Source organism: Typopeltis vanoorti, chromosome 16, assembly GCF_054136105.1.
Source record: "Typopeltis vanoorti isolate ZY-2024b chromosome 16, IOZ_Tvanoo_1.0, whole genome shotgun sequence".
In the NCBI taxonomy this organism is placed as follows: domain Eukaryota; kingdom Metazoa; phylum Arthropoda; class Arachnida; order Uropygi; family Thelyphonidae; genus Typopeltis; species Typopeltis vanoorti.
The window spans coordinates 57,045,349-57,062,010 of NC_143564.1; the positions used below are offsets into that span (position 1 = coordinate 57,045,349).

The following is a 16,662-nucleotide window of genomic DNA, read 5'->3' on the forward strand; positions in this document are numbered from 1 at the left end:
ACCTGGTTTTTATTCCATTTCCCAAGTAAGCAAACAGACAAGTTAGGCAAGTTTGTGCCTGCAAGTGTTGCAAGTCTAGCTGACCCTGCATGTAGTGCAAGACCAAGGCAACTCATGGTAAAGGTAGAATAAGCTCTGATCACTATTCTTAATATTTTACCCTTAATGCAAAGCACATCTCCTGGAGGAGATGTATGATGCTATATATGGCCCCCTTGCCTTTAATACATAGCATCATACATCTCCTCCAGGAGATGTGCTTTGCATTAAGGGTAAAATATTAAGAATAGTGATCAGAGCTTATTCTACCTTTCCCACAAGTTGCCTTGGTCTTGCACTACATGCAGGCGCAAACTTGACTGACTTGTCTGTTTGCTTACTTGGGAAATGGAGTAAAAAACCAGGTTTATATTTAAAATCACTTGGTATCTTTAACATATATTATACCCAAGGTAAAAAACTTTCTATATATATATATATATATATATATATATATATATATATATATATATATATATATATATATATATATATATATACAGGGTGTTCGGGATAAATTTGACAGTTTCGTAAGGAAAAAGAAAATCTTCTTTGTATCTATTAAATTTAATGAATTGACAAAAAAACATTACAGGCAGAGTTAATTACAATACTATCAACAAGATTTACTCAAAATAACCACCATTAGCATCGATCACAGCTTCAATTCTGCTTCGGAACCTCGAACAAGCTGATGCTACAGTCTCCCTGGGAAGGGCCGCAAAAACTGTTTTAATTTTATCCATTAACTGGGCTTTTGTATTACTGGAAGTGCGATTGGTGTCTTTTTCAACTGCGCCCCATACAAAATAATCCATGGGGTTAAGGTCTGGGGAGTTTGGAGGCCAAACATTTGGACTGGTGAAGTCGTAGAAATTTTCAGACAACCATTTTTGACTTTTCCCAGAGGTGTGGCAAGGGGCCGAATCCTGCTGCCATACATACGGCCTACCATTGGCTACCCTTGTTATCCAGGGCTTGACTACAGTTAGCAACTCCACGAACAAAGCCCGAATTCCAATGCCAGGGTTCTTCAACACCTGTTCCTGCAGATTTGCGAGGAATTCTGCTGTACGAACGCGATCAGATCGTCTGCTAGGGATCTTTCTTCTTGCTACATCCTCGTAGTCACCATTGCAAGTCTCTAGTTCATGCCTGATTGTTTTTACTGTATTCAGGGAGCATTGGGCAGCAGTCGTAATATCCTTATTTTGATGGCGGGCACGAATCATCATGATACAAGTTATTCTCTTCCATGATTCAGGTGGGTTCCAGCTATCCATCCTTTCTGACATCTTGTATATGAATGAAGAAGGGTCCAAACTTTTAAATGAAGAGAAGTGTGTGTTAATACATGTAACTTACGGAAAAATATAATTAATTATAAATATGTCAAATTTATCCCGAACACCCTGTATATATATATATATATATTTATTGTGATTATTCATTTTTATTCGGTAGAAAATATTATAAATTATTTTAAATGACTGATACCGAGAGATGACATGGTTTATTTAAAAAGATACTAATAAGTTTACTAGTTTCGTTGAATGGATCAACTTCTTCAGGTATCAACAATCAAAGAAATATACAAAAAATAACAGACTTAAAAATTGCATTAACAGTGCTAGTCCAAAAAAAAAAAAAAAAAACACAGTAATGCGAGCTTGAGTTTCAAATAAAAGTTGACTACATGCTGTCACGAGTGCGCCAGTATTGAACAGAGGCAATGTGTGTGTGTGTCAGAAAGATTGAAACTTATGGAGTTATTGATATGGGAAGAATCTAACACAATTTCTCTGGACTCGACAATCTTTCTTTCAAGTTCATCATACACACATGGATATTAGAAGTTTGTGTCCAGTCCACAATGTGATGACGGCCTTCATCTGAGTTAACGGAGAAAAGAAGGTAGCTAGAGAGAGAGCTGGCTCTAGTCCTGTTGCAGGAAATATCTCTACGGTGTTCTTCCAAACATAAAAGAATGGATTTAGCAGTTTGGCCGTAGTATGGCTTTCCACAACCACATAACATCTTGTAGACTCCTGGAAACTGAGTTGGAAGATGTTTCTCTTTAGGTTTACTAAGTATGGAGCGAAGTTTTGGGAGTCTACAAGATGTTATGTGGTTGTGGAAAGCCATACTACGGCCAAACTGCTAAATCCATCCTATGTTTGGAAGAACACCGTAGAGATATTTCCTGCAACAGGACTAGAGCCAGCGCTCTCTCTAGCTACGTTCTTTTCTCCGTTAACTCAGATGAAGGCCGCCAACACATTGTGGACTGGACACAGACTTCTAACATCCATGTGTGTTATGATGAACTTGAAAGAAAGATTGTTGAGTCTAGAGAAATTGCGTTAGATTCTTCCCATATTAATAACTTCCTAAGTTTCAATCTTTCTGACACACATTGCCTCTGTTCAATATTGGCACACTCGTGACAGCACGTAGTCAACTTTTATTTGGAACTCAAGCTCGCATTACTGTTTTTTTGGACTAGTACTGTTAATGCAATTTTTAAGTCTCTGTTATTTTTTGTATATTTCTTTGATTGTGATACCTGAAGAAGTTGATCTATTCAACGAAACTAGTAAGCTAACAGTATCTTTTTAAATAAACCATGTCATCTCTTTATCTCTCGGTATCAGTCATTTAAAATAATTTATATATATAATATCCTATACCAAAGTTGTATGCTGGCAGTTAGAACTGAAGGTGGTACAGCAGAATAGTTTGATATCAAATCAGGCTTAAGGGTGCAAACTACTATTATTCATCATAGTAGTGAAACTGGTGAAAAAAAAATTTGCGAAAGAACAGAATCCGTATGTATTCCATGAAGAGTGATAAATCATCTACTGGAATTCATTCTATCATAATGTTTGTTCTGGGAAGGACCTCTTCAGAATATTCTGAAGGAGACCTCCATATAACCTTTTAAGGAATGCAGAGACCAACCAGAGCTTCTGACTTAATGTCCAATCCTCAACTTCTAGTAGTGCACCTTATACGATACTGAATGAACAAGGATAGGCTGCCAATTTGAGATTTAGCCAACCAAATTTTATTCTTACTGGCTTAAAACCACAATGTAAGATGATGGTCAACGTGACAGAATTTCATGCCTGCTGTCACCTGGATAAACAAGGCCCTTCCCTCTTGTTTTTGTCAGAGGGTGAGGGTGAACAGTGCATAGTCAGCAACTGAAACAAATTCCAAAACACACTCCATCTTAACATCAGCAGAATTCAAGATTGGTACTATCAATGTAAGAAGCATCAATGGAATAAAAAGGAATGAACTAGCAGATGAACTGAATAAGTATCAGGTCGACATAATAGGCCTGACAAACAAAGAAGACAAACAGGTAAGATCTTTCCAAGTAACATACAAAATGCTATATTCAGACAATAACAATCAAGGAAAAGGAGAAGGAATTATAGTATTCAACACTAAATATGAGAATAATCTTGAATGTCATGCAATATCAAGTAGTGATGTGGGTACATATTAGAATAGGGAGTTGGATAATGAGATTTATTTGTGCCTGTGGTAACACAAAAGGTTCTACTAAGGAAGAAGTTGAAATTTTTTAAGTTATTAGAGAAGGCACATGACACAATGAAAAAGGAAAAGCTTGTCCTTGTTGAAGATCTAAACAGCAGACTATGAAATGATTACCAAATATATAGAATGTTTTGAGAAAATTTGCGGAAATATCAAAACTAATAATAATAATAATGGTAAATGCATGCAGGATTTCTGTTGATGATATGGACTAGTTATTATTAACACCATGTTCCAACATAAAAATGTGCACAAATTCACATGGAGAGAAGGATGCAAGAAATCAGAAGTTGCATTGACTATGTTATAGTTGATAGCGATGTTTTCCCACCAGTTCAAGATGCACGAGTATACAGAGGATTTGGAATAGGAACTGACCACTATTTAGTTTTGAGCAGCATAAAACTGAATTTCATATTCAAAAGAAAAGTATGTAAGAAAGTTTTAAAATGAATAAAAGTTGAACAGCTTTCAGAAATGAACGGTGGACTCAAATACACAAATATCATTCAAGAAAAAATGAAAGTTTGAAAACAAGAACCAAAATCTTGAAGATTCAGTGGTCAATCCTAAAGAAAACATTGACTGATGCAGCCAAAGAGTAAGTTAAGGAAAAATGCAAGCATAGTGAAAGTTCCTGGCAAGTTAGCTAACTTGTGCTGTTAGAGAATAGAGAGAAAAATATAAAAAAAGTGAAGCACTGTGTAAACTGGCTAAACAAAAGTTATGTAACTGGTAAGAACATAGAAAATAAATATCAGGAATGTGTCAAACTATTCTGGAGGCTATTGAAAAAGCTTAGAAATGGAGGAAAGAATACTGTAAAAGCTGTACTGTAAAAAGAATACTGTAAATACTGTAAATCAGTGATAAAAAAAAAAGGATATTCTAGATGTTTGGGATAATTACTTCACTGTGCAATTCAGAAGGCCTGATCAGAGAATCAAAATACAGATGACTGGAGTAGAGCTCTCAAACTACCCATTTAAAAAAAAAACAGAATGCAAGAATTATAGAAGTATATCCTCACTCTGTGTTCTTGATAAGATTAATGCAAATAACTTGAGAAACAATTAAAGAAATTATGGAAAGGAAGCACGGTTAAGAACAGGGCTGGATTCAGGTCAAATAGAGATTATCGGAATAAGATTTTCACTTTAAGATAAATAGCTGAAAAATCTCGGGAATATAACAAGGATTTGTATTTAAGGTTCATAGATATGGAATGTTAAATCTGGTGTGAGACAAGTATGTACATTATCCCCTCTGTTATTCATTATTTATATGGATCACATTATGAAGGAATGTGGTATTAAACATGATATCAAAATTGGAGATGTTAATGTCAGCTCTTTGCTTTATGCGGATGATGTTATACTTCTAAATAAATCCACTACAAGTCTGCAAGATTCTCTGACTAAATTGAATAGCTGTTGTAATAGATATGGTATGAAGGTCAGCAATAAAAAGATAAAGACAATGAAAATAGGTAGAATCATTGAAAATGTCAACTGTGTTGTGAATGGAGGACCTGTGGAACAAGTAAAACATTTCAGCTACTTAGGCACGATTTTTACTGAAGATGGTAAATTAAATATAGAAATAGACAACAGAATCAGCAAAGCTGGTATGGTGGGAAGTCAATTGAATAAATTCATATGGAATAAGAGATAAATTAGTCAGAACACTAAATTAGCTGTATACAAGACAGTGTTCAAACCAGTTTTAACTTATGGATCTGAGAGCTGGGTCAGAAGAAAAACACTTGACCAAAGACTAGAGACCGCAGATATGAGAGTCCTGAGAAAGATTAGAGGTGTGAACAGATGACATCAATGGCAATATCATATTAAAAACGAGGAATATTAGGAAAGAACTTGACATTGTCAGCATCCAGGAATGTGTTAGCAGAGCTAATCTCAGATGGTATGGTCACTTAAATAGAATGGGAGAGAAAAGATTAGCAAAACAAGTGTTTTCTGCCAGGTTGGCAAGAAAACGACCCCGAGGAAGACCAAGATATAGGTGGATTGATACAGTACAAAGTGCCTTAGACGATAGAAATATAAGATCTGATAATGTTGGAGTCTTGACAAGTAACAGACCGATTTGAAGGAAAATTGTAGATAGGAAGTTAGTAATGATGTAATTTTTTCATGTAGTACTATCATATCCTGTACACCCCTTGAGGGTACATGGCAGGAATTTGATGATGATGAGATATGGAAAAAGCACATGACAATATGCCAAGAGGAAAGCTCTTCAAAACGTTACAGTTATATGGTGTAAATGGGACATTATATCGAGCAACACGTAGCCTCTACTTAAGATGTAAATCAACAGCTAGAATTGAAGGAGGTACAGAGAGATGGTTTGACATTAAATCATGTGACTGAGAATGGTGCACATTATCTCCATTGTTATTATGTATATAGATCACATTATGAAAGAAAGCAGTATTAAATCTCATATCAACATTAGTGATGTTAATCTTAGTTCTTTACTAAGCTGATTAAATTGAATAACTGTTGTAATAAATTTGGTATGTAAATCAGGCCCGAAGTGATACCAAGGTTGAAGTAATGCATGTCATATTTCCATATACGAAAGGTGTCACACCTTATTGCTAAAATACTCTGGATTAGAAATAAATGTTGAAAGCTTTTTTCACTTGGTTATACTATAAATTAAAGATGCCAAGAAATTATATTTTTGGTTTTGAATAAAGAGTTTCCATTCTTTATTCAAGTGCATTTATAGTATAATCAAGTGAAAAAACTTTCAAAATCTATCTCTAACCCAGAGTATTTTAGTAACAAGGTGTGACAACTTTTAACTACTTGTATATGGAAATATGACTTCTGCATTACTTTAAACTTAGTATCACTTCTGGGTCTAGCTTCTGCTAGTGAGATCTCAACTTTGCATCAGTTGGCTTAATGGACATTACATTTAGGGATACTAAGCCAACTGATACAGAATTATTAGCTTTTATATGCAAGTAGCTGAGAAAACACATTTTCTCAGTTATCAGTCTCTCACGAAGTGGTGGCAAGTGAAAAACAAAACATGTTCAGATCGTCTTTAAAAGAGTGAATATAAAGAAATTACATCATTTATATTATATTATATAATAACAATATGAGATGCAATATCCCTAAACTTATATAATAATATTATAAATTATATTATAACTTTCACTTGGTTTAAATATGGAAATAGACAACAAAAGTAAAGCTGATATGGTAGGAAGTCAGCTGAATAAATTTATATGGATAAGAGAGAAATTAATCAAAACACTATATTAACCGTATACAATACAAGACGGTGTTCAAACCAATTTAAACTTATAGATCTGGGCACTAGGTTAGAAATAAAACATTTGTTAAAAGACTGAAGATACGAGTTCTGCGAAAGATCAGGGGAGTGAACAGATGGCATCAATTCATATTAAAATGAAGATATCAGGAAAGAACTCCACATTAGCATTCAGGAATATTCAAGCTTACATAATCTGCAAGCTTGGAAACTGAATATGAAATTAGCAGAGCTAATCTCAGGTGATACTGGTCACTTAAACAGAATGGAAGAGGGAAGATAAACAAAACAAATGTTATTTGTCAGGTTTACAAGGAAAAAGACCCAGAGCGAGACAGTGATGTTGGTGGATTGATACAGTAAAAATGATAAATATCCTGCACTCTCCCTTCCTGATATGTACCCTTTGGGAAGGTACATATCCGGAATTTGATAATGAAGAGGATTGACCAACTACACTTGTTCTAAACTAAGTGTGTTAAGGAATACACATATTCATGCCAGAAAAACTCAGATGTCATTCTTCTTTAGCAGATTACCAACAAGAGTAATAATGGATAGACCTCAATTTAAGTTCTTTACCTTCAAGCAATGCAGTGAGACTACTAATATACCATCTTTTGTATATTCAGAAGAAAAAAAATAGATAATACAAAATTAATAAAAACTAAATTTTAGAATTGCATATTAATAACAATGAAAATATTAATTTGAAATCCTACTTTGGATGGAGGCCTGAGCTTGCTTCATCCTTCATCAAGACTTCAATTCCACCATAGCCTACTGACTGATAAAACATAAGCCTCTGTTGAATCTCAGGGGTAGAGGCATCTGAAGACAGGTATTTTTCTAAGGCTGAACTTATCAATGAGTTTTCTGAAATCCTGTAATTTATTTAAAATTTAAAATGCTAGTTCAACATAAGAAAAAGTACTTTTCAGCCTAGATTTATGACACTATCATAATCTTATAATAAATAAAATACTAAAAAAAAAAATATAAAATTTAAATGAGTAGAAATATACAGGCAAGTCAAGCCTTATTACTTAATAATGAGATTTGATATTTTGCATCCCTAACACTTCATAATTAATCAACATTAAGACTGGCATATTGGGACATTATACTGAGCAATACATAATCTGTAAGCTTGGAAATTGACCATTTCCTCCAAGATCTTACAAAGGTCATAATGATAGGATGGTAATCATTCGAATCCTTTTCTAGCTTTGGAAAGATGAAAATTGCCGTTTGCCATTAATCCAGGAACTGCTCCTTAGTAATCCATTATAATAAAATTATGGAGACAACTATCATGTTAGAGTAACAACTTCAATTTAATATAAACCAAAATAATTATCCAATGTTTTGGCCTTCATATCAAGGTCCTACTGATATGAAGGCCAAACACTGAAATGAGAGAATAAGAATCATCATCATCTTATAGCTCTACAACCCAAATTGAGGCCAAGGCTCAATTTGGGTTGTAGACCTATAAGATGGTTGTTTTAGACAACCACCACGTGCCCAAAACTTTACTCCTCCAGTTTGGACATTGTAATACGATGTAATGCTACACTGGCGTCCAAAAGCTAAGGACAAGCTACATTTTTACCTACATATGAAAAAATTGATGACTATGCAGCCAAATTTATTGCTAGCATTCTAATAAATTATACTACACAAAAAACGCGTTATAAATTTTCTACAAATTAAATTCAATACATTTCTGGAAAAATGTTGCAAATTTTCCTAAATATATAGTTAAGGAATTAATGCCTAGTGCTTGCAGAAAACTATGCAGAGAGAGACATTTCAGCATGGAATATGTCCAACCCCGAACTGTGATGCAACTCTCACATCATACCATGCTTATCACCAAGTGATTCAGGAGTACTTGAGGCATACTGGCTCACTCGTCATCTGTTGTCGTTGCCTTGTCCTTTAACGAGTCTTAGATGTTTCCATGTGCTTTTGCTACGTCGATGATTTTGTTTGTATAGAGCTGTTGTTCAGGATTAGGATCTATTTCTTGCAAGGCTGCTGTAATTGCTGGACAGGTAAAGATGCGACTGGGTATCAGTTCAGTATTAGGGCAGTTGTTGCAGTTTCTATATGTTCTCGTATCATCTGTACTGATCTTCATTCCTCTATAATATCCTGTTCGCAGTCTGGCTATCGTTGTGGAGGTCTTTCTGTCAGCATTGATTTCGGGAATTTGATGTTGTATCATTGATTTCAGTGGAATTAGTTTAACTTTTGCTAGTGCGTTAGCATCAGCAAGAATTATCATGCGAGTTTCTTGGTTGAGTTCTCTGGCTTCTTTTGCTAATTTATCCAAGTGTGAGCAAACAAAGTTTGCGCCTGTTGTTGTACCACCTTACCCCAGTCCTGAAGATACTTTCAGGCGCAAACTTTGTTTGCTCACACTTGGATAAAGGATTAAACTAAATTTATTATACTCTAACCAAGTGAAAAATAAACTTTCAACATCTTTCTCTAAATCCAGAGTAATTTATTAAAAAAGGGTGGCACACCATTTGGCAACTCCTATAGGTAGAGATGACCTGCTAATGCTTCTGCCTGGTATCTCCACTTGGGTCTGGCTCCCACTGAAGAGACCTCAATAAAGGTCTAAACTAGTCTGGGTAGTGGCCCTTCCTTTAATGCATAATGTTAGACATAAAAGCAAGGAGATGTGTTTTGCATTATAGGAGATACTGAGATAGGAGTGTTGGTAGCTTGCTCCACCTTTACAAGGAGTTGCCCTGGTATTGTACCACCTTACCCCAGTCCTGAAGATACTTTCAGGTGCAAACTTTGTTTGCTCACACTTGGATAAAGGATTAAACTTAATTTATTATACTCTAACCAAGTGAAAAATAAACTTTCAATATAATTCCTCAGATTCACTCCTCCTTTAGAGCAAGCATAAGGCCTTGTTTTCTAGAAGGGAATTTCGAGCAACAATGTGTCTCCCTATTGTGACCCAAATGTGTTCTATAGGGCTGAGATCTGGGGAGTGGGCTGAGAACTCAATTTGATTAATATCCTCAGTCTCCAGAAGCATCTCCACTGCTAATATACGATGTAGTGCAGCACTGTCATCTATAAAAATGAATTCTTCACCTACAACATCACAGAACAATCGAACAAGATTATGACTATAACCCTAGCACTAACGTCTCTCTTCCTTTCAACTTTCACGATGGCAAGCAGTACCACTTTTATAGATACAACACCACTGAAAATGATTCTCTATGATGAGTTATGGATAGACGCAGACTACAGGCTTTTGGGTATATAGGCCTTCTGGTTGTAGATATCTTGCCACAGTTTATTGAGATATCCTTGTACCTGTGTTTGAATGGAGTCAACTTGCAAGCTGACCTGCTGTGGTGCAAATTACTTTGTTCTGTTATAACCAAAAATCTGTCTTTATGATATGTGGTAGAATGAAGGTGACCTCATAGTAAATGTCTGAACATGCCACTGGTTTGAAATGCTGCATAGAGCCTGAATACAATGCTATGTGAGATACCAAACTGTCTGGCAATGTCAGTAATTCTGCAGACTTCAAGCTTTCCAATGATTCTTCCCTGCGTGAAGTCATCTAGATGATGTCTTTGAGACATTGCAAGACATCCAAGTTTGCAACTTTCTTTCTCGAAAAGAGTTTCTTTCAAACACAATTCACTTAGTGCAGCCTTTGCCTTTTATCCTATTGAGTGCTACCACACGACCCCTTTGTGCATGATTCAAAAATTTTAAATGTGTACCCCCTGATTTCTACTCAAAATCTTGTTATACAAATTGCTGCAAGCTGATTCATCTTAATTTAAAAAATATACTAGGTTGTGCATGTTATGTGAATTTGCCTATCTATGGAATCGCCACTATGACAATTATTCAAAAGAGTAGGTCATTATTTTTTTTTTAGGTAATATTCTACAATAATTAGGATAAAATCAAAACAGAATCAAAATCAAAGGCAAGGATAGACTGGATATATTTTATATTACTCATATATCATGTTATTCAAATATTGATAGATACTAATAATATAATTTCAAATATGAGAACAAGCAGCAAACATTTTTGGATCCTCTTTCCAAAAGATCTTCACTTTTACTCACAGTATGGAATTCTAACTATGGATTTAGAATTGGTGCTTTCTTTATACTAAGTTTTTGCCAATGACAGAGAAGACAAAAGTTTCTTTATAACGTTATGATTTTTATTTAATGATGTTTGATACAAATCAAAATGAATGTTAACATTTGTTCCTTGACAAACAGAAAAAAAAATCTTAAAAAATGTGATGTGCTAAAATTATTTCATTACTTACTTGTTATCTGAATAAGTGGTGCCAGCAATGGGGAACTGCCATTCTATTCGCCAATATATTAGTCTCTCTCTTAAAAATAAAATTAAACCACCATCAGAAAAAAAATAAAAACTACAGCTTAAAAAAATTTAAAAAAATAATTAAAAAAGAAGTAGATATTAAAGGATTAAGTCCTGGTCTTTCTCTGTATTCTTACTTGCTATCAAACCCCAACATTTAAATGACCATACTACCATAAATAAGCTCTGAATACACAACAATCAAGTACATTACTTTCCAATATCTTCATTTTTACCATGATTCTGTTGCTAAGTAATCCAGTTCTTTGATCACCTGTTTTAATTTTTAACTCAATTCTCAGATCTATAAGTTAAAACTGGTTTAAAACACCATCTTTTTACTATTACTACTAGTTTAGTGTTCTGGCTAATTTCTCTAATTCCACATGAATTTATGCAATGGTCATCCCACCATACCAGCTTTACTCATTCTGTTGACTTTCTATATTCAGTTTGGAAAAAAAAAAAAAAAAAAAAGCACAAATAGTTGAATTTTTATTTCTGTGGGTTTTCCATTCAGAATGTAGTTGATATTTTCCATATTTCTGCCTATTGTCAGTTTGAACTTGATTACTGATTTCATGACAAATTTGCAAGAAAAGTCATTCAGTTTAGTTAAGGAATCCTGAAGACATACTAGATTTATTTATAAATATATCATAACACCATCTACATACAGTGAAAGTGCAATACCTGCAATTTTTGATATTAGATTTAATTTTTTTTACATGATTCATGGTTGATAACACCATACCTTGTCTTACACCTGATTTTACTTTAAACCATCTTCTTGCACCTTCAAATTCTAACTGCTCAATTACAATTAAGTAAAGTGATATAATGAGAACTAATGTCCTATTTCCAACATATTTGTAACTTTCAAACAGCCTTTCTCTTGGTACCTTATATACGTTGTCCAGATATACTAAACTTAAATACAAGTGCTTGTTATGTTCCCATGATTCCTCAACTATTTGTCATCATCATCAAATTCCTGCCATGTACCCTCAAGGGGTGTACAGGATATGATAGTACTACATGAAAAATTTACATCATCACCAACTTCCTACCTATAATTTTCAACCAAATCAGTCTGTTACTTGTCAAGACTCCAACATTATCAGATCTTATATTTCTATCGTCTAAGGCACTTTATACCGTATCAGTCCACCTATATCTTGGTCTTCCTCTGGGTCGTTTTCCTGCAAACCTGGCAGAGAACACTTGTTTTGCTAATCTTTCCTCGCCCATTCTGATTAAGTGACCATAACACCTGAGATTAGCTCTGCTAATGCATTCCTGGATGCTGACAATGTCAAGTTCTTTTCTAATATCTTCATTTTTAATATGATATTGCCATTGATGCCATCTGTTCATGCCCCAAATCTTTCTCAGGATTGTCATATCTGCAGTTTAGTCTTTGGTCAAGTGTTTTGCTTCTAACTCAGCTCTCAGATCCACAGGTTAAAATTGGTTTAAACACTGTCTTGTATGCAGCAAATTTAGTGTTTTGGCTAATTTCTCTCTTATTCCATAAAAATTTATTCAGTTGACTTCCTACCATACCAGCTTTGTGGATTCAGTTGTCTATTTCCATATTTAACTTACCATCTTAACTAAAAATTGTGCCTAAGTAGCTGAAATGTTTTACTTGTTCCATAAGTACTCCATTGACAATGCAGTTGATATTTTCAATCTTTCTGCCTATTTTCGTTGTAATTGTCTTTTTAATGCTCACCTTCATACCATATCTATTAACAGATATTCAATTTAGTCAGGGAATCTTGTAGAGCTGTAGCAGATTTATTTAGAAGAAAAACATGATCCACATAAAGCAAAGAGCTGAGATTAATAGCTCCAAATTTGATATCATGTTTAATACCACTTTCCTTCATAATGTGATCCATATAGATAATGAATAAGAGAGGGGATAATGTACATCCTTGTGTGACACCAGATTTAACATTAAACCATCTTCCTGTACTTCCTTCAATTCTAACTGCTGACTTACGACTCAAATAAAGACTAAGTATTGCTTGATATAATGCCACATTGACACCACATAACTGTAGTGTTTCGAATAGTTTCTCTCTTGGCACCTTGTCATATACCTTTTCCAGATCTACAAAACTTAAATACTGATCTTTGTTATATTCACATGCTTTCAACTATTTGTCATAAAGTGAAAATCTGATCCTGCCATCCTCTATATACCTGAATCCAGCTTGTTCTTCACCAAGCTTTTCTTCCACAATTCTTCTCAACCATTTCTTAAGTATACTTGCATAAATCTCGCCAGGAACACTCAGTAATGAAATGCCTCTGTAATTCTCACATTGTTTTATTTCCCTTTTTTATATATGGGTACTATGCAAGCTCTACTCCAATCATCCAGAATTCATCCCTCTGTCCAGGCCTTCTGGACTATGCAGTGCAGTCACTTTTAAATCTCCATACCTTGAGCATTTCTGGTCAAATATCATCTACTCCTGCTGCCTTTCCACATTTCAGGCTTTTCATGGCTTTTTCTACTTCAAGTATGTATTCCTGACTGTATGTCTAGTCAGTGTTTTTTTTACCACTGTGCTGTCATCACTGCTTGTTTCATTTAACAATTTTTCAAACTAATTACTCCATACTTCAAGGATATCTTTTTCTCCTGTTTTCATAACACCTTTATCATCTCCTTTTACAGCATTCTTTCCTCCATTTCTGAGCTTCAACAATTTCAAGAATATCTTGCCACCTTCTTGATATTTATTTTCTATGTTCTTGCCAAATCCTCCCATGACTTTTATTTAGCCAGTTTTACACAGTGTTTAGCTTTCTTACATTTCTCTGTATTCTCTAAGAGCACAAGCTGACTTATTTACCAGGAACTTTTGATGTATGTTCTTCTTTTCCTTCACTGCCTCTTTAACTTCCTGTGTTCACCATGGAGTTCCGATTTTTCTATCCTTGCAGACCTCACCGCATGCCTCTCTGGCTGAATCAATCAGGGTTTTCTTCAGGGCTTGCCACTGAATCTCCAAGATTTGATTGCTGTTCTAAAAAAATGAAAGATAAAACTCTTTCATTTTTTCATTAATAATATTCGTGTATTTTAGTCTGCATTTCACATCTGAGAGCTGCTTAACTTTTATTCTCTTTAAAACTTTCTTAAATGTTCTTCTTTTCAATTTTATCCTGCTCAAGACTAACTGGTGATCACTTTCAATTTCAAATCCTCTGTACGCTCTGATGTCTTGCACCAGCGGGAAAACATTACTATCAACAATAACATAGTCAGTGAGACTTTTCTTATTCCTTTCCTCTTCTCTCCATGTGAATTTGTGCACATTTTTATGTTGGAACATTGTGTTAGTTATAACCAGTCCATGTCCTGAGCAGAAATCCAACAGGTATTTGCCATTATTATTAGCTTTGCCCTTTTCTCCAAATTTTCCTAAAATATTTTTGTATGTCTCACAATCATTTCCTACTCTGCTATTTAGATCCCCAACAAGGACCAACTTTTCTTTTTTCATTGTGTCTGCTGCTTTCTCTAAAGCCTCAAAAAAATTCCTCCACTGCTACCGTAGTTAGAACCTTCTGTGGGAGACCATAGGCACAAATAAGTCTCATTGTCCAGTTCCCCATTCTGATATTTGCCTACATCACTCTACTTGAGGCCTTCTGGACTATGCAGTCACTATAAGACTTTTAAATCTCCATACTTGAGCATTTCTGGTCAAATATCATCTACTTCCAGTTGCCTTTCCACATTTCAGGCTTTTTCTACTTCAAGTATGTATTTCTGACTGTATGCCTGGTCAGTGTTTTTTTGAGGAATTTTTCAGAGGAATATGGATATGTAATCCTCACTGTATGCCTGTTGAGTGTTTTTTTTACCATTGTGTTATCACTGATTGTTTCATTTAGCAATTTTTCGAAGTAATTACTTTTTTGGAACGTATTTCCTAATTTTGAATCTGCCATCTTGTTGTAAAGTTGTTCTTAATAAAATCAATTAATTGCTGGTTGATTACTATTCAAAATATGGGGAATTTTATATTTATACTGCGCCATCCCATATTTAGATTAGTCTATGTAAAATAGTAGAATCAATCTTCAATTAAATTAGCAGTCTCATTAATCATATAGGCTGAATTTAATATTTTACACTTAAGGCTCCCGTAAGATCCGAACTTTTTATGAACGGTGCAATGAAAAAGAATCAGGCACACACAATATTGAAGTTAATAAAACAAAACATTTAATACAAGGTTATATGACAAGTACATAAAATTATAACTCTGAAAATAAGATAATACAATTAACTTAGTTCTTCAGGTCAAAACATTCACATAGGATCAAACATCATATCTTCAGATACTAAATTCATAGTTCTCCTAATAATAAAAATTGTTCGTACAGTTCAAAACTTCAGAATTTCTTAGTAAATAAATTTACTAGTATCACTCAGTTGCATTCTATAATTTAACACTTAGTCAGCAAGCACTTGTTGAATTATTAATGGCGGCAGTTATTACTTCGAGGAGAATTACTTTTAAGCTTTCGACTTGGCTAAACTCAGCATAACGCCACAGTAAATGTTAGGATATTTGAGACGGAGCTATCACTTAAATCTTCGCACTGAAATAAAATAAAGTAGGACTGTTCTTACCGGGATTAATCCTTAGCACATTTCAAAACTATATTCACTTATTACTCTGAAGCAACACTATTCAAAAGAATTCTTCACGGAGATGACTGAATTATTATTTATCGTGCTGCTCAAATCTTGACAGACTTGCTATAAGACAGAATAATTATTCCATGTTTACTACTGCATAACAAATTGAGATTTGCATAATCCTTCTTCAAAGCAACAAAGGAATAAGTAGTAATTCTAGAACTTATAGGAATTATTCTGGATTGCCTATTAACCTTCCGGTCTTTTGTTAATCCTCTTAAGGCACTAAAATTCCTATTACTGCTATGGCTGACTTTACTCTCAGCTGCCTATAAGTTTTCTCCTCGTCTCCGTAGCGTTTTGAATGTTCCTGCCCTTGAGAGTCCTTTACTTTCACCTTCTGTTTATATACATTCCTTCTTCCTGCCTAAACTTGTTCACTTGTCCAACTCATATTAATTCCCTACTTCCAATTACCGCAGCTCACACGTTCTATTTTATTTCTGTCTCCATGGCAACGATCAAAACAAAACGTAGCATTATATAAGATTATACCTTTACACTCAGTAATGAAATATAATAATAAAAAATATTACAGTTACTTAATTTTTCCTTCACTTTCATTTACAATTATAATAAATAAAACATAT

The 16,662-nt window shown here is 34.4% G+C and overlaps 1 protein-coding gene across 1 annotated transcript in view; it reads right to left on the reverse strand.

Moving 5' to 3' along the window:
• The window catches only part of LOC150098037 (box C/D snoRNA protein 1), a 97,399-nt gene that overhangs the window by 27,008 nt on the left and 53,729 nt on the right, over window positions 1-16,662 (reverse strand). Inside the window, exons 5-6 of the mRNA XM_090406334.1 lie at window positions 11,279-11,347; window positions 7,653-7,814 (exon numbers count right to left, since the gene is read on the reverse strand). Coding sequence (XP_090262460.1) covers window positions 7,653-7,814; window positions 11,279-11,347 — 231 coding nt within the window. The remainder of the gene's footprint in view (window positions 1-7,652; window positions 7,815-11,278; window positions 11,348-16,662) is intronic.